The sequence below is a fragment of the Lepidochelys olivacea genome, assembly GCF_965140295.1.
Source record: "Lepidochelys olivacea isolate rLepOli2 genome assembly, chromosome: 15".
Lineage (NCBI taxonomy): Eukaryota > Metazoa > Chordata > Testudines > Cheloniidae > Lepidochelys > Lepidochelys olivacea.
This window is the reverse complement of record NC_140425.1, coordinates 24,103,620-24,122,603: the sequence shown is the minus strand read 5'-3', so window position 1 is coordinate 24,122,603 and position 18,984 is coordinate 24,103,620. Positions and strand designations below refer to the sequence as shown.

The 18,984-nt window shown below is 43.2% G+C and overlaps 1 protein-coding gene across 3 annotated transcripts in view; it reads right to left on the bottom strand.

The window, feature by feature from the left end:
- The window catches only part of LOC311531629 (transmembrane protein 132D-like), a 386,634-nt gene that overhangs the window by 44,246 nt on the left and 323,404 nt on the right, over positions 1 to 18,984 (bottom strand). For all 3 annotated transcript variants that reach the window (XM_084649164.1, XM_084649165.1, XM_084649166.1), the window contains one exon: positions 13,731 to 13,874. In XM_084649164.1, coding sequence (XP_084505290.1) covers positions 13,731 to 13,874 — 144 coding nt within the window. The remainder of the gene's footprint in view (positions 1 to 13,730; positions 13,875 to 18,984) is intronic.

The window sequence follows — 18,984 nt, the reverse complement described above, 5'->3', positions numbered from 1 at the left end:
GTAAGATTCCTGGTTTGAATGCATGAGTTTCAGAGATCTGAACAGTGTATCTTACCAGAGTAAGCTCCTTTAGCCAGGGGTCTGACATACAAACAGTATCCTCTCTGCTAAGACTGGGGCAAATAGGGTCAGGACCTTATCTGAATGATTTAAAAAGTAATTAAAAGTGTCCAGAGAGGGTACACAGGGTAACAAGGCGTCAGTCAGCAGATCTAGGTGAACATTTTCAAACACAATCTATGCCCTTGGCAGATGTGAAGGAAAGAGCTCTAAAATTTCTACTCATCCACTAGTGTTTTGTGAAAGGGAGTATCGGGCTCTGCTGTGATCAAGGTCAATTTAGCAGGGCTGCTTCAGAAAAATAGTGAGCTCCATCCTAATGAGTTTCTGAGAAAGTCAAATATATCACACAGTAATAATACTTTGAACTTAAGTAGGGCCTTTCATCTGAGCATCTTTGCACAGCTGGGTAAGCTTTGCCATTGGAGCTGGTTGGAATTTTTCTCACAGAACATTCTTCTATCAGATAATGAGATGAGTCAAAAGTGAAATGGTCACTTTTGACTCATCTCATTATCTGATAGTCAAAAGTGAAATGCTTGGCAGGTAGGCAGGTTTCAAACCTCCTTGGTAGCCTGCCTGAAGGACTGTTCCTGGGTCAGGGACTCCAGGTTTTCCAGGATCCAGGGCAGCCTGCCATACATATCACCCAGGGCTTTCAGGCTCCCTGATATGGAGCCGGGAGTCTGGCACATCTGGAACCCCCAGTTCTACCCAGGGCTCTCAGGGTTTAGACCCCTGGCTCTGTAGCAGGGACCCTGGAAGTCCTGGGAGCTCTCAATTCTTCCATGCTTGTTGTTGCAGAGCTGGGAGACAGGCAGCCCTGGGAGCCCTGATTCCTACACTCCCAGTTCAGCTGTGACTCCCAAGGCTTCTAGGCTCTCAGCTCTGCCCTAGAAGCCCTGGGAGCCACAGCTGAGCAGGTGGCCTTGAAGCTTGGGCTTGGGCTCCCGTGTGGAATTTCATTTACAAATTTTCAAAAAAACACATTTTCATTATTGCAAAATGACATTTTTGGGGAATTTCCGCTTTTTGTCTTGAAATGGAACTAATATTTTTCAAAATTTGAGCATTTCCCTGAGAATGGACATTCCAACTTTTGACCTGCTCTAATTCTTACCCCCATCTTACTAGCGCATGGGCAATTTAAATGGTTGGAGCATAGCTGGGATTAGAACTCAGGTTTCCTACGGTTCACTGTTATGGTTTAACTATTGGACTATACTGCCCCACCTTCATCAATTAAGGGGAAGACAGCGTGGATTGTGGGCTAGAGATGTGCACAGTCCTTGGGGCTTGGGTTCAACTAGGTCCTTCTTCCCCACCCCCCATTTCCTTGGCTTCCTTTCCTTCAGAATATCCCTATAATCTCCAACCAGTCCCTAGCTTCTCCCATTGTCTCTGCGGGCTTCAACACTTTCCCACAAGCCCTGTATCTGATTTTCAGGGCAGTGGATGTGGTTTCAGGACCTAACCTCTCCAGAAGCTTATCTGCTAAGTTTCAGGCAAAGGGCCAAATCCTCAGCTGGTATTAATTGGCATAGAACCATTGAAGTCAGTGGAGCTATACAGATTTACACTAGTTGACGATCTGGTCTTGTATGTTGATATTGCAACAATATAAGAGCCCTTCTGTAGCTAACACAACACCTGGACAGTCCTATTGATGATAAACAAAAGATACAAAGCTTGGTAGATATATCGCACCCACTATGTCCAGAAAAAAAATCCTAAACTGGATCTAGAGGACAGCAATTTATCTGCCATATTGTAACATTTTACTGCATGGTAATAAAACAGCATTAAGAGTCTTGAATCCTCATTGGCAGGATGACTTGGAGCCTGCACAGAGCACTATAAATACGACCTCTTTAAAAAGAAGGTGGTAGATGCTCTTTTTACAAATCACTGTAACTGGAGAACGTGACGACTTTTAAGAGCGGGGGAGGGTGTTTTGAGAGCACAGCTCTCATCTTACGGTTCTTTAATGCAAATTCCTACTTTGGAGACCTGTACTGTTGGATTCCCTGTGCCTGATTCACCTTTCACTTATAGCAGCACAACTCCATTAACTTCAGTGTGGCTACTTGTAATCTACCCCCGTGTAAGTAAGAAGTAAATTAGGCTCCATTTGTGTTTCTGCTCATCCCGCCCACCCATTTTCTTGCTCTGTCATTTTCTCTGAGAAGGCAATCAACCTTTGGACTGATCTTTTCCAGGAAGTACTGGAAGAATCCTCCATCATCACTGGGATGCAGTACCTTCTGGGTGAGATCTTCGAAAGCACCTAAAAGAGCCAGACACCCAACTCCCATTTGGAAGTCAAGGCACTTTTGAAAATCCCATCCTGTATGGACATCTAAGGTTTCTCATAGACCATGTGATACTTAAACATGGTGATCTACCTGTCAATCTAATCTCTCTGCTTGGGCACTTATATGACCCTCAAAACCGTGGTATCTGAGCACCTTCATTTGTGGGATCTATGGATTGAATTGCCCCATGTCATATTATTGGGGGATTTTATGGTTTTTTACTTTCTTCTGGAGGGATTGGAGATCAGACTATCATATTCCATGTGATGGATTTCCAGCAATGATAGAGGAGATGGGAAGAGGTGATCCTTGATACTTTCCAAATGTATAATGTCATAATGAGGTGAACTCATGCTACCATGGAAATGCCTGTCAAAAGTAAATAAGACTTACTTCCCTTGAAAGAATTGGGGATGGGTTGATCTATTAGAGCTCCTTTTCCCAGTTCACACACTTTCCCTCCTTGGTCTTCTAACTCTAGAAAGGCATCCAGTTTCCTTACTAACTGACACCGGGACTGAACCGCCTTTTCCAAAATCTCAGAATGCAGCCACTCTCCTCAAAGGAAGAAAAATGAGAAATTCCCAATTAAGTAACAATAAAAAGAGACAATACCTGGCTGACAGCTCTGCGAACTAGGTCATTTCCTGCTTCTTACAACCACAAATGACCATGACCTGCCTTTCTGCATCTTACCATAAACAATTCAGATCACCTACTAATGAGAAGTGAAACTGTGTTTATTGTCTCTTGTGCTCTTTTTTTTTTTTTTTGCCCCCTGCCCCACTAGTCAGTCTGGAAGGAATTCCTTACTGAGAACCTAGTGAGAGATGCTCTTTGACAAAACCATTTGGATATCTTTAAGGAGCTTGTCTTACTCTTTATCAGGCTCATTCCTTACTATTATTAAATAGAAATATCAATGGACAGAGGAGGTTATTTCCCCCGGATGCACTAGACATACAGTCTCTGCCAAGTAGGCACAAAGGGCCAAATTCACTGATGCCCTATGTGGAGGCAACTCCCTCAACGTCAGTGGAAGTCTCATGCCAGCAATGAATTTGACCTGTGTGCTATCATAGCTACAGCTCCACTTTCATACTATATTCCATAACTTTCATGACTCTAAAGAAAACATAGCCATGATTATTGCCACATAGAAACTTCTATGTGTGGGTGACTGCAAAAAGTCAACCAACTCTATTGAGAGCCAAGTTAAACATTGACCTTCTTGCAATGAGCACCGATGACTTTCAATGAGCGTTTCAATTCATTCCAAGGAAGCCATGGGTTGGGCTGGTAAGGCAAATTCTACTTTCAGTACATATTTTTGCCTTTCCTGATTTTAATCCTGGGAAGATCAGGGATCTATTTCTGCTCCCACTAAAAACAGCATCAAGTCAGACCACACTAGTTATTCTTGTGACTTTTATAAGAATTTAACATAAGAATGGCCCTACTGGGTCAGACCAAGGGGCCATCTAGTCCCGTATCCTGTCTTCCAACAATGGCCAGTGCCAGATGCCCCAGAGGGAATGAACAGAACAGGTCATCATCCAGTGATCCCTCCCCTGTCGCTCATTCCCAGCTTTTATTTTTAACACTATATTTTCATGAGCTTTGATCTTTCCCCTCTGATCCGTAGAGCTGATTGCAAAATGGAATTTCTATCCCACTTCTATTTTCATCCTGAGTTGGGATGAAAAGATGAATGATCAAAACTTTTCATGGAATGAAAAGTTTAGAAAAAATTTCATTCAGGAATATTGAAAATGGGTTGAGATCATAGTTATTTATTTAAATTCTTTTGATCAAAATAAATGTTTAGACACCCCTGAATTGAAACTTTTCATTCCCATTTGTTGATCTGCAATGGAAAGTTTTGTTTCAAGATGAGCTGATGTTAAAAAGAGTGTGTCATGGCAGCTCAGCCACAGTGAGACACCACAGTGCATCATGGGAGATGTAGTCCAATCAAGAACAGAGCCTAAAGGGGAGAACGGAGGTATGAGGGACCCAGAATTGAGATTTCATGGATACTTCAGATGGACACAGAGATTAATATCCAACTGACCCAAAAGGAAATGTTCCATTTTGATTTTCCCCAACAGAAAATTCTGCTGAAACCAATCTTTTCCCACAGAAAATTTTTATTTAATGAAATCCCATTTTCTGACACAAAAATGTTTCATTTGAAGTATTCTGACCATCTCTACTGATCACTCATATTTTTTTTTAATTGCAGTATCACCAATCCCAAGCATTTAAAGAGGCAGGCCCTCAAAATCATGAGATTGTCTTAAAAATCATAAGATTTACATGAAAAATAATGCTTTTACTCAGCTTCTGATTTTTTGCATCTTTAGGATACATTTACTTCATGTTTTCAAGTTTTTATCTGCAGCCATGAGGGCTAAAAAAATTACTTTTCAAAAAAAGGGAAAGCTTGGAATTCTAACCCAATCCCATGTCTCCAAGTGCTGGAGATTTAAGACCAACTATAATGACACAATAAAATTGTGAGCATTGGCAACACTCCAACTGTCAAGGTCAAACTGCAGCCCCACTCACAATCATGGGCCTGATTATCTTCTCCCATTGGTTTTAAACCAGTGTCACTCCACTGATTTTCACAGAGGAGAATTTTCTCCTCTATTACATAGGTGTAAGAAAGAGGAGAAGCAGATGCTATTAGTTTAATGTTTTAAAACACTGCCTGAGTCAGGCTATTTAAAAGACTTGGATACTTTAGTTCTGGTGAGAGCAGCATGTAATGGGCGGCACTTGACAAGAGAGAGGTAATTTTTGCCACTAACAAGACCACACTGAGTTTTAGTGCAGGATTTATTACTCTGCAATAAGACTTTACAAAATGCCAGAGGCATTACTGTCCTTTCAGTACCACTCAGAGTGGCTGGAACAAAATCGCCTTATATTCCTCGCCTCTGAAGCCATAACCGAATGCTGATTATTCATACCAGAACAAATTTGGGCCTTGTTTCTACAGAGGTGGTTTGATAAAAAAATAAGCAATGATCCTGGGATGAAATTCACTATTCACTATCCACTCACAGCTTGAGAGATCAGAATTTGGGCAGGATAGATGCAGGCACTGGGAAATTCATCCCTCAGCCATGGACCTGCAGGGTGACCCTTTGCTTGTGCAACTGGCATGAAGCCTACCACATCATAGCACAGTGAGCTGCAGATAGACCCTGTGCTGCCTCTTTACCTGGACCAAACTCTCATAGGTCTTATGAGGTACAGAGGGCCATGTGCACCTGAGCTCATTTCACTTGTAATTCCTTCTGTTGTTATGAGTGTGGCTCTGACATGCACTAGGGTCTTAAGTCTGAAGTACAGCAGGTGTACTGAAAATACAGTGATGATACAATGTGATACATGGAGGTTTAACTAAGCCAGCAGAAATTGGGTTTTTGCTGCCAAGGCACTGAGGTCTATGGGATGTTTGTGGAAGCCAGAAACTTCTCAGTTCTGATCACTATTTGGCCATGGTCTAGTCACCTACACTCTGATCCTGCATAGATTTATGCATGCACATAATGTTAAGCACATAAGTAATCCTGCTGAACTTTATGAGTCTACTCACAGATTTAAAACTAAGCACTTGTGAGTCTTTGCAGGATCGGGGCCTTAATTTCTCTGTGTCTCAGTTTTCAGATAGGTAAAATTGAACAATAATCCTAGAATAGTAGGACTGGAAGGAACCTCAAGAGGTCATCTAGTCCAGTCCCCTGCACTCATGGCCAGGACTAAGTATTATCTAGACCATCCCTGACAGGTTTTTGTCTCACTTACTCTTAAAAATCTCCAGTGATGGAGATTCCACAACCTCCTTAGGCAATTTATTCCAGTGCTTAACCACCCTGACAGGAAGTTTTTCCTAATGTCCAACCTAAACCTCCCTTGCTGCAATTTAAGTCTCTTGCGTCTTGTCCTATCCTCAGAGGTTAAGGAAAACAATTTTTTTCCTTCTTTCTTGTAGCAACATTTTATGTACTTGAAAACTGTTATCATGTCCCCTCTCAGTCTTCTTTTCTCCAGCCTAAACAAACCCAGTTTTTTCAATCTTCCCTCATAGGTCATGTTTTCTAGACCTTGAATCATTTTTGTAGCTCTTCTGTGGACTTTCTCCAATTTGCCCACTTCTTTCCTGAAATGTGGTGCCCAGAACTGGACATGATACTTCAGTTGAGGCCTAATCAGCGTGGAGTAGAGCGAAGGAATTACTCCTTGTGTCTTGATTATGTAAGCAGGGTCTGAATGAACGCTCCCCTGAAAGCTAGACTTTCGATGTGTTTATGTAAATACAGTTTGCTCCTACTCTGCTTAGATATTCAGCAGATAGAGAGGTGTCAAAGTAATCAGTTTTGGCTGGTGTTGGGTTACAAATCACTTTAGTACTGAATGCAGGGGTAGTGAAATATGGTGACCAATGTTGTAATTATTGTAGGAATACAGGGAAGCAGGACTGTGCTTAACCTGTCCCAAATCGGGGGGAGGGGTCACCCTCAGATGAGGGGGGGTCACCCTCAGATGAAAGAACCTCATTAAGCCAAGGACTCAAATGCCAGAGCCCTGTGAAAGTAAAAGGGATGGGAACAGGTGTCCCAGTCAGGAGGTTGTGAACCCTCCCCAAAGGTCCTCCCTAACTGGTTTAACCTGTTCCTCATCACTGTTCAAAGAAAGAGCTAAATAGGCTTCATTAGGGGCCTCTTTTGTTATTTTAAATGCTCAATCACTGAGAGCTGAAATCACTTGAGATGGGGCAGTGTTTTTGCCCAGCCTGCAAAGAACTGAAAATCACTAAGAGACTGATGTGCAGAAGTCACAGCAGAGTGAGCGGCCAGCAGGGCGGCTGGTGGAGAGGCACAGTGAAGCAGCCAGCAGGGCAGCGGGCGAGTGCCCAAGCAGTGGAGCAAATAGGGTGCCTCCTTACCTCCACCAAGGGTGGGAGGTGAAATCTGCAGATGCACCTCTGAACTCTAGGTCTGCACTGACCACAGACAGCAACTGTGAGTGGGATGCAGAGAAGGGACTGGCACATTGTGGGTTGCTCGACTTAAGAGCCTGAGGGGAAAAGGACACTGCCCATCTTACTTGGGGGTGTCTCTTTTGCTCATGGTTTATGTTTATGAACCCTGTTTCCGGTGTTTTCCCAAATTAACATAGAGTTACTTCCCTCCTTTTATTAAAAGTTTCATTTCTACACTCAGACTCTGTGCTTGTGAGTGGTGAAGTATTGCCTCTCAGAGGCATCAAGCTGTGGTGTATAATTTTCCCAGGTTACTAGGTGGGGGCTCGAGCCGGTTCTGTGTTGTATCGATGGAAAGGAACCTCTACATATTGAACCCGGCCCTGGTTGCTGCTGGCTCCGCCTGGCAGAAGGATTACAATTATAACACTCCTGCTAATACATCCCAGAATGATGTTTGCTTTTTTTGCAATAGTGTTATACTGTTCCCTCACATTTAGCTTGTGATCCACTATGACCCCCAGATCCCTGTCTGCTGTACTTCTTCCTAGGCAGTCATTTTCCATTTTATATGTGTGCAACTGATTTTACTTCCTAATTGGAGATCTTTGCATTTGTCTTTATTGAATTTCATCCTATTTACTTCAGACCATACTACTTGCTTCTCTTTTGAGGCATGTTCCAGACTTATTGTTGTTTTTACAGAAGATGGAAAACATAAAGCATTGTACAAGTGCTAAGTGTAGAATAGTGAAAACCTAATCCCAGGGTCCCCACTTTTTAAAATCACACCCAGTCCAAATCAAAGTGAATTAAATGCTGGTGGAAGGTGCTAGATTGACAATCCTGGATTGTGAAGTCCCAACTTTAGCCTTGGATCAGTTACAGAACAGACAATGGCAGTGCAAGCTTGACCACCCACCCCACCCCACCACTGTGTCTGAGCCTCAGGGACCATTGCTAGTCGTCTCTATTCCCATTCAGTTCCTGGTCTCTCGCTAAGAAGAGTGGAAGTTGCAAGGATGATTTTTGGGACACAGACACTTGCTGGGTTATATTATTCTGTTATTCATATAGTGCCAAACATTTCCTTGCGTGTTTTAAAGATAAGTACAAGGATGAGGACCCTGCCTTGAGTACCAAGAACTGAACTGAACCAACCACTTACTTATTTCAAAGTCTGTCTCATAATCAACAATTTTCAGTCACTGGGCTACATTCTTGGACACTGTGTGCCACTACCAATCCGCTGAGTTATTCCACCCCACAGCTCCCCGATGCTTTCGTAGTAGTGATCCATTAGAACCTGCCCCCTTGGATATACGCTGTGGGTATGTGTCTCTGTGAGTATGTCTACACTGCAATAAAACACCTGTGGCTTGCCTGTGTCAGCTGACTCAGGCTCACAGGGCTATAAAAATGCAGTGTAGACATTTGATCCTGGGCTCAGGGACCCTCCCCACTTGCAGGGGCCCAGAGCCCACACTCCAGCCCAAGCCTCAACGTCTACACTGCAATTTCATAGGCTGCAGCTCAAGCGCTGTGAACCTGAGTCAGCTGACACGGGCCAGCCAGGGGTGTTTTATTGCAGTGTAGCGATACGCTGTGTTTCCCTGGGCCTGTACTGAAAAACTGGACTCTAAGATTTCAGCTCTGATGATGCTACTAGCGCAGCATGCTAATCTCAATGGGTCCCTATGCACTTTCCAGACAACACAAGGCTGTCCACTAACTTACTAGGATTCAGATTTAGATGAAATTAAAGATGAAAAGGACCCAAGTCTTGCCTACCCCTCTGCCGATGTAGGATTGTTTGCTGGGATGTTGCATTTATTTCTTTTTCTAAACGCTGGAAACTACTGTGGTACGGTTGGCAAATGTTAGCTATTTAATAAGGATCACTGTGTATTCTACATTTTACTGTCCAGTCTAATTTTGAAATGGCACAGGAGATATGGTGGCTTCACACCCACCCACTTATTCGTAGCCACACTGCCTCTTTATTAACACTTTAAAGTGCAAACACATTCTTTATAAATATCACCATACAGAGGAAGTGGGGCCAGATCTTCAGCTGATGAAAACTGACTTAACATCATTGATTTCATTTACATAAGCTAAGAATGTGGCAATGGCTAAGCAATACATGTCAACTAATTTGTAATTTTTCTTTCTGAACCTACATTAAACAAATCCATTTTTTAAATCAGTGGCAGATTTACCAGACTCAGAAGGATCTTGCAGAAGCAGAAAAAAAAGAGGATTAAGAGAGACAGAAAGGCATGTGTAATCAGAAGCCACCAGCATGATGGCTGGGTTTTCAACTGTTAAGATAAATGGAAACCCCGTGTAGATTTTAAAAAGGAAACATATAACATGCTGGACTTTCAAATTGCTTGGCCTCATCTTCTGTACAAGGTATTATTGTGAAGATGCAGTGGCCTAAAACAAGTAGAATGGGTGTAAATGTTACCATTAGAGGTAGGCAAAGTTTTTCAGCCAAAATTTTTTTTCACTGAAAAATACAGACTTGGCCAGCTGAAACATTTTCTGACTTTTTGCTGAATTTGACAAAATGTTTCAGTTGAAAAAAACCTGAATATTTAAAAAAAAATGTTTTTGAATTAAAACATTTAGATTTCTCAGTTCAAAATGACTTTTTACTCTGAAATGTACTGCAATGTAATTAAAATAATTTTTAAAAAGTAAAAAACTCAAAATTGTTTCATTACAGGTGAATGAAATGTTTCGACGTAATCAAAATACAAAATTTTGTTTGACCTGAAACAAAAAATTTTCAGCTTTTCGGGGCAAGGATATTTTTTTGTTTGGGCCGATATGGCACAATATTTCCCCCTGATTTTTCAGAATTGCCAGCAAACTGAAAAATCAGTTATTTCTACAGCTCTCGTTACAATCCCCTGACAGAAAAGTTGAAATATGGCTAACAAAAGTCACTTTTCACCATCTACAGCTCTATGCATTTCAAGCTGTTTAGTTACCTTGTTTCTTCCCTCCTTAACTTGGAGGTAAACTTGAAGCTCCCTGCAGGTTGCTCCTCTGACAGTAACATTTGATTACCTGCATTGGTCTTAAGGGCTCACGTCAAGGAATATTAAGCAAAGCCTCCAGTTGCTGGTGTTCCCCACTGGAACAAAATGGAGCTTTCAGTCTCACTTCAATGCCACAAGATGTCCACTAGGAAAGACATATCAGCTAATGGGGCCCAGAGAGGATAGATTTGGAGCTAAACATATCCCGCTAGTGTGTGCATCCAAATTAAAATGGGAAAATGCGCAGCTGAGAGAACGCAATGTTCCCGTCAACCTTTGACTGAGGAAAATTTCACACAGGGCCAGATCCTCAATTGGTGTAAATTGGCGCAACTCCACTGAAGTCATTGGAATGAGGCTGATTTACACCAGCTCAGGGAGAGGCCCTTAGTGATTAAGGCCCATTGGCTGCCAGATGGATTAGGTTTAAAAACATTTTTAAAAACCAACAACTTTGGATTCACAAAGGAATTTTCTTTTAGCTGGCCTGGTTTTAGTGCTAATTTTTAGCTGTCTATCTCATTTTCTCTTCTAGAGAAGCCTGTCTGTAAGGACAGCCAGCTGTGAGTATCTGAGGTGATAATGGCAAACTCCAGACAAACCCATATTGTTGTCATTCTGTTATTAGGTTTCTTGTACCCACCTCACACCATCGTCTCTCTCCAGCACTGTCTATCATGGTCTCCCCTTGTCCATTAACATATACCAACTAAATGGGATATGCTGGGTTTCTTAAAAACATTTAGTATTCATAGTTATATTATTCCACACTAAATAAACCAAATGGCCATTTCACTTCTGCAGAAAGCTGATGGTGAAATCTACAACTCTTTATAGCACATCACAGTGCATTACAGTACATGCATAATGAGGCTTGTGAACCCATGAGAAAAAAAAATATGGCCCAATCTGACTATCTCCTGTGAAGTGCTTAATCCCTTTGAAGCCAGAAGAGTAACTGTTCTAGAGATGGGCTTGTAGTCAACAGGAGTTGAGGGTACTCGGCACCTTTCATGATCAAGGCCTCTATGACTGAGATGTCACTACATAGATTTACAGATTTTAAGACTATTAGGATCATCTAGTTTTATCTTCAAAAGCCAGATCTGAACCTTTTGTCTTGAGGCAATCATAAGAACATAAGATAGGATACTGGGCTATATGGACCTTTGGTCTGACCCAGTATGGCCTGTCTCCCGGCAGTGGCCAATTGCCAGGTGCCCCAGAGGGAATGAACAGAACAGGTAATCATCAAGTGATCCATCCCCTGTTGATCATTCCCAGCTTCTGGCAAACAGAGGCTAGGGACACCATCCCTGCCCATCCTGGCTAATAGCCACTGATGGACCTATCCTCCATGAATTTATCTAGTTCTTTTTTAAAATCATTTCAAGCATTAACAGTGTGCTGGCAGGTTAAGTGAGTGAAAATTAAAAAAAAAAAGGAATGGAGAATGAATACAGGCTGCTTTTATTCTAAAGTAGAGCAGTTGTGAATGCTGAGAACTGAAATAAGGAAATGTTGAACTTGAGGGGTCACATGGTGCCCTCAGTTCAGAGGTGACAGTTCAACTGGGACATGCATGCTGCGTGGCTTGAAGGGATGTAGAAAGCACTGAGTTTATTAGCTGCATTTTTTTCTTACACATTTGGGGCCTGATCCTGAAAACCATGGGAGTCATTTTACACTTGTGTGTCAGACCCCTGTGTGAAAAGTGACATGCATGCCCAAAGGTTTGCAGGACCAGTCCACTAATGCAGAAAGTCCTGAAAGTCAGATTACCATGCTTAGAGATCAGTGGCAAAAGAAACTGGATCATGCTTCAGTGTTTTTCTCTCATAAAGACATCATATAGATTGGGTAATTTCTCATGTGTAGGTGTTTGTGCTTTATTTGTCACAAATTTTTCTTCTTTTTCTTTCTTCTTCCAAATCACACCTATGAGTGGGAGGCACTTCACTTGCAAAACAATTTTCCTCCCATCACATGGAGGTTCATTTTCATTTTCTGGTCCTCAGCAGAATAAGGCTCACAGCACTTGCTATCTCTGGATGCATTTCTCAAGGCTGTGTCCATTTTAATACATATGTTTACTTTCCCTTCAAGCAGAGAAGCTAGGAATGACCAAGAAATCAAATGAACTTCAGCTGGAGACAAGGGGCCAGAGAAAAGGTGAACAGTAGTAGGAGTTACACAGCACAAGCAAGTCTGAGCCTAAGCCTAAACTGGTGTAACTTTCTCACTGGGTACAGCTCCACTTCCAGTCTCTTGGTGGGTATGTCTACACTGCAGCTGGGAGTGAGCCACACAACCCAGGGAGACAGACTTGCACTGGTGGGTTTGCGTTAATGCATTAAACTTAGCTATCTGGACGCAGCAGTGGAGGCTTGAGCTAGCCACCTGATCTTGGACCCAGGGAGTAAAGTGGGCTTGAGCTGGGTGAATAGCCAAAGCCTCTGCATTGATGCACTGTCCACACAGCTATTTCTAGCACACTAGTGCGAGCCCTGTTACAAAGGTCCGTCTATTCGGGCTGGGAGGGTTGATCCCAGCTGCAGTGTAGACACGCCCATTGTGGGATTGGAAGAGAGGGATGAAACAGGAGAAAGCAGCTAATAAGAGGGTAGGGGGTGTAAGTTACACTTACCAATACACAAACGGTCTTTCACTGTCTTCTGGCCTTTCAGTGACCAATTTTGCTGTTGGTTACCCCAGTGTAGCCCCATTGATTGATTCAACCGCATTGAAATGAGAGCAGAATTTCGCCCTTTCACTTTTACCATGCTGGAATGCCATTAACCCCAGCCTGGCTACTCCAGATTTACACCGAGGTGAGAGAACTGCAAGTTAGGCAAATACAAAGTCCTTAGGTAAGAGTTTCCCCTGCATCAGAGTTTGTGCTAACTTTGCCCTGAAGCCAGCATAGCCAGCCAAGACAGAGTCATCCCAGTGTAAAGGAATCATCTGTGGGTGTAGAGCTAAGATAGACCTACAGGTGCAGAGGTGTGGTCAGGACACTGCTGTGCCCTGTCAATCACTGGCCTCCCTATCTGTTTTTTTATTTTTGATGAACACACCCCAAGATGCTGGGTGGAGATTTGGGGTTTTCAGTGTGTTTTAATAGGTCCAGTGCATTGGTCTATACATTACAATGATGATAATAATTCTTTGCCTTTTAATGGAAGGATAGTCAGGAACGGATTAAACTAGCCACACACAGAACAGACCCTGGCAGGTCAGACAACACTACTGGCAGTGTTTCTTGCAGGGATGTGGCCTTCCCTCAATTAAATGATAGGTTCTCACCTTAATTACATCTTCATCAGACGATCTGCACTCCACGGATTCTAGAAGATCAGTCACGGTCCCATCCTCCTCCACTGAGACCACCTTGACAGGGACAGCCACAGTTTTCCCAGTGAGAATCGCTGTGTTCAGGATCTCAGCTTCCTAAAAGACCAAACAAACCCTTGGTTTAGACGCTTCCTCCTCGCCCCCCTTTCTGTCATCAGACGCCAGCTCTCCTCTTCTTCACCTATCCTTATAAAAATGAAGCTTGTGTTAATTTTCCACTGACCTCCCAAGAATTGCTGGCACAGAGGATGGGACAAGGGTACAGTAAATTGCACCAAGCGCAAGGTAACACTTGGGCGTGAAATCCTTACCCCAGTCAAAACAATGGGATTGACTTCCTTGGGGCCAGGATTTCCATTTACATGTGTCTGATCTCCCCATATAGAACTCAATAGCAATGCCCAGAACACTGTAGCAACGCAGCACTGTATGATATTAGCCAGGTGTGGTGTTTTAACGCACTGTTGCAGGATAATGAGAGGTCTGTTTTTAAGGGTCTAGCCAGCCTGATGGGGTAGAAGGCACAAAATCATTCTCTTGAGGATGGCTGAGGAGCAGACTCGGGAACCCTGATCTTTAAAATAGTATGAGCCAGTAATATATGGAGCGGGTGATGTGTCTGGTCTGACTTGGATGAGTGCTAGATCCCATCACTCAGCATGCCCCCTTCTTTAACCCACTGTTCATTATTAATTATTACTGATATTTATTATTTCCATTATAGTAGCGCCAGGTCCTACTGAGCTTGGGGACCCATTGTGCTATGTGCTGTACACAGAGTGAGAGTCAGTTCCTGAGAACGTACAGTTTAACCAGATAAAAGAAATGGAGAGGCGGTGACTTTCCTGAGATCACACGCCTGGCCAATGGCAGAGCCACGGAATAGCATCCAGGTCTCCTGACTCCCAGTCCAGTGCTCTGTCCACTGCACATGTATGGCAGTAGCTCTGTGCTTCAAGAGTTTCCCTGATTCTGTACAGAGAACTTCTGGTGACAAACTCCCTTCTGTCATCAGAGCTGTTAGGGTACTCCCCCTTCCCTGATTGCCACTCAGTGAATATCAGTCAGGTTTCAGAGTAACAGCCGTGTTAGTCTGTATTCGCCAAAAGAAAAGGAGTACTTGTGGCACCTTAGAGACTAACCAATTTATTTGAGCATAAGATTTCGTGAGCTACAGCTCACTATTATATTAGAGGATGACACCCGGAGGAGATTCCACACAGTATGAGCATGCACGTGCCTAGGATTTAGTAGTCGGTACTTTAGGAGACCTCTTCACACTGATCTCAGTTAACAGCCCTGTTGGTCACCTGAAAGTACCTTGTTTTAAGCCTTGTCCTTTAACCATCGGAACCCTGCTCCAGACGGTATTCTGTAGCCATTGGCATTCTACAAAAACGTCAGAGAAAACAGTGCTTACATAATTAGAGGAAGGATGGTGCAGTGGTAAAGGCACTAGTCTAGAACCTGGGAAATCCAGGATCAATTTCCTGCTTTGCCGAAGACTTCCTGAGTGACCTTAGGCAAGTCACTTAGCCTCTCAGTGCCTCAGTTTTCCATCTGTGAAATGGTGAAAAAACAGTACTTCTGTACCTCCCCTGGGTGTTGTGAGGATAAATACACTAAGGACGGTATGGTGCTCAGATACTGTGGTAATTGGGGCCATATAAACACAGGCAATGAGCCTCAGTCTCCACTGCTCTGCACTTCGTATAGTTGGTTATGCCACAGCAGAGTGAGTTTAAAATGCAACCACTCATATCTGGTGTAAGTGACCACAAAGAGAGCAGGGCAATGGAGAATGAGAACCAGTGTGTCTCGTTCTTAGAGCTTGGGATGGTGAGGCTGGAAACTACCCTGACTCTGCCACTGATTTGCCATGTGACCTTGGGCAAGTTGCTTCACCTGTTTGTGTCTCAGTCTCCCCGTCTGTAAAATGAGGATAATACAGAGCTACCCTATCTCAAAGAGTAAAGCTGTCGGCAAAGTGCTTTGAGTTCTTTACATGAAATGAGCTATATAAGTGAATAATATTATATTATATCACTATTGCCACATTTATTCCAAAAGGAATATTACCTGTTTGATGCATTACTTATACATTTTAAGGATTGTGGTTCAGATTATAGGACTACATTTTGACTCAGAAACACAGTACTAAATTGGGCTCTCGGTTACCCTGGTGTAACTTCATTGTCTTCTCTACAGTTATCCTTGATTTACACGAAGGGAAACAAAGAGCACAATTTGACTCCTGCATTCTTCCATTCCTAATTACAAGGCACTGCTCATTCCTGGAAAGGTTTTGAGCTTTTCAAAACCAGGCCTCTGAATCAAGGAATATCCCATAGAACAAGAGCTCCTTGATTTCAACTGGTTCTTATGAACTAAAGGCTTCCAAAGCCCCCTGAGTGCTAACTTCTCATTATCTAAATAGCTCATGCTATGGGTTCTGAGCCTGACCTGATTTCACTTGTGGAAGGAAACAAAGTACGATCGAAACCACAACGACTCCCCCTACTGTCTCTCAGGATAGAGAGAGGGGAAGCACCGATCTCTCTCATCTAAACGGGGATAAAAAAGGGCTCTTCACACTATTTAAAGGAACAGACACTTTATTTGGGATCAAAGCAGTATCTAAAGAAGGAAAAAAACTCCTACACTTTTGATAGCTACCTTGCCAGAGTCTGCCCCTGCAACCTCATGATCTTTAAGGGGAGCGGGAAATAGAATTTTACAAAAGAACGGTAAAGAAGAAGGCCCCCCCTTTCCCCCAACCAGTCCCCAAACCCTTCCGATATTCTGAAATCACAAGTCACACAAAGGTAAATGTCTCTAAGGACAGCCAGTCTGCAGCATGAGGCCCATCAGTCTTGGGCGTAGCGTTGCTCTCAGAACAGAAGATATTTTTCTGGCAACCAGAATCTCCGGGAGGTTTGCAACTAAATTTCCAAATGATTTAATTTTTTTCTTTAATCTGAAGCATCACAGAGAGTCTCCTGCATACTGTATAGATATTTTGCAAACCTTACACCCACTTGGGGGTGGGGAGGCTTCCCCTAACGAGTAGTCCCACCGAAGCCAATGGGACAGCTACTAGGCACATATAAGAGTTGTAGAACCAAGACCTTAGGCCCTGTTTCTGCACTCCCTTGTGCACGTGCTTCATTTCAATAGGACTACTCATGGTAGTAAAGTTACGTTGGCAGAATCCAGGCCTCAGTATTAAGCTGGAACCAATATGTGAGTGGCCTGAGATTTCTAGTCTGTACCGTATAGTGCAGGCCCTAGCGAAGGAGAGAGTTTATACTGAGCTTTTGCAAACAATCTGACTAATGAGATATGCTGCTAAAATGAAAAGTTGCCCCTAGTTAACAGCTAGTGGAGAGCGAACCTCAAAATGTTCATGAGTTTGCTCTGAGAAGCAGCTTGCCATTCTAAAGCTTATCAGAACCATATCTGACTCTTTGGTCTGCAAAGAATGACTTGGAATATGATGAATATGAAAGCTGATGCCCAAATAAATTTAGTCTAAGGTGCCCCAGGGACGCCTCGTTTTTTATAACATTTCTTCTCACTTCTCAAGTGAGCTAGGAATCCATGGGAGCAGCCTCTTTTTCTGGATTTCACCACTGGCTGCAGAGAGGTGCTGGCAAAGGAATGTAAAAATGAAAAGCAGCATAAAAAATAAGGTTAATCCGATGCATTGGTAGTTTAGATTTGGATTGAGTTTTGGGTAGAGTTTCAAGTATTAGTGTTATCATTTAATAACCATTTAATAACCCAGAGACATGGGCAGAGCATGAACCGCTGGCTGGGGGAGGCTAATCCAGCCCCGCCCCTTTCACCCAAGCCCCCTCCCCCCCCCCGGCCAAAGCCCAGAGCCACCCACTGCAGCCACCGGTCCAGCCCCAGGTGAGTGCCCCCAACCCTGAAACACTGGGCTGACAGCGTGGCTCCAACCCTGGAGTGCCTGGAAGGTGGGCAGCGTGACCCCAGCCTCCCCCCTTCCAGCCCCAGAGTGCTGGCTCCAGCCCTCAGCCCCAGAGCACCAGGAGGGCAGGCAGCGCGGCCCCAGCCCCAGCCTGAGCCGGGGCCAAGGCACAGGGGAAGAGCAGGAGGGGGAGTGTGAGAGGGGCCACGCCTGGCTGTTTAGGGAGCCCTGCCTCAGGCTATGATACCCACTGCCCATGCCCAGAGTCCAGCTGGATCTGTCCCATGGGGCTAGGTATTGTACAAATGCAAGCGGACCTGGTCCCTACCCCAACTGTATCATAGAATATCAGGGTTGGAAGGGACCTCAGGAGGTCATCTAGTCCAACCCCCTGCTCAAAGCAGGACCAATCCCCAACTAAATCATCCCAGCCAGGGCTTTGTCAAGCCCGACCTTAAAAACCTCTAAGGAAGACTCAAAATCGGCGTGCTTGTCCATTCCTAAAACACATGGGTTGCATGATGCAAAACTCCTATCAGCTTGACAGAATATATTACAACATTGCCACTTTTTAAAGGATCACAAAAGTCTCCTCAGAAACTTTGCAAACTTTTTAAAGAAATATTTCCTAGAGCTTATAGAAACCCCTAACGTTCTAAAATAGGATCATGATTTCCCATCAGCAAGCCTCAAAACACTTGGTGTATGCCAAGTAGACAAATCCATTTGATACTTCAAGAGAGGTGCAAAGTAAAACGAGCAATATTCAGAATCTGTTTGCAGCAACCAAAACTTATTGTTTCTGCAGTTTCAGCAACTCCACTTTTTTGCACTTGGAGAATTTCTTCTTTAGAAATCTGATCTGCATTTCTCATTTGAATGTAGAAGTGTAAAATGAATTTACAACAATTTAAAGAGCAGGGGCCATGAAAAATGTTTCTTCAGCCATTTGTTTAATGGCTAGAAAAGGCTTAATGTTCCCATGGTGAAAATAAATAAAAAACTTATTTCATTCCAAGGAAACAAACATGATACTTATTTAGCCTATACAGAGATTTATAATGCAAATTTCCAACGTGTAACAGCTATAAATCGAAAAACAGTTACTAATTTAAAAGTGATATTTTCTGCTTCTTAAATGATACTGGAATCTTTTGAAGAAATATTATATTCTTTGTCCATAGCTAACATGGATTATAGGAGACTTGATGCCAGAGGAATACAACTAGGAATACTTATCGGCTTTGAAAGGCTTTATCCTAATATGCTGTC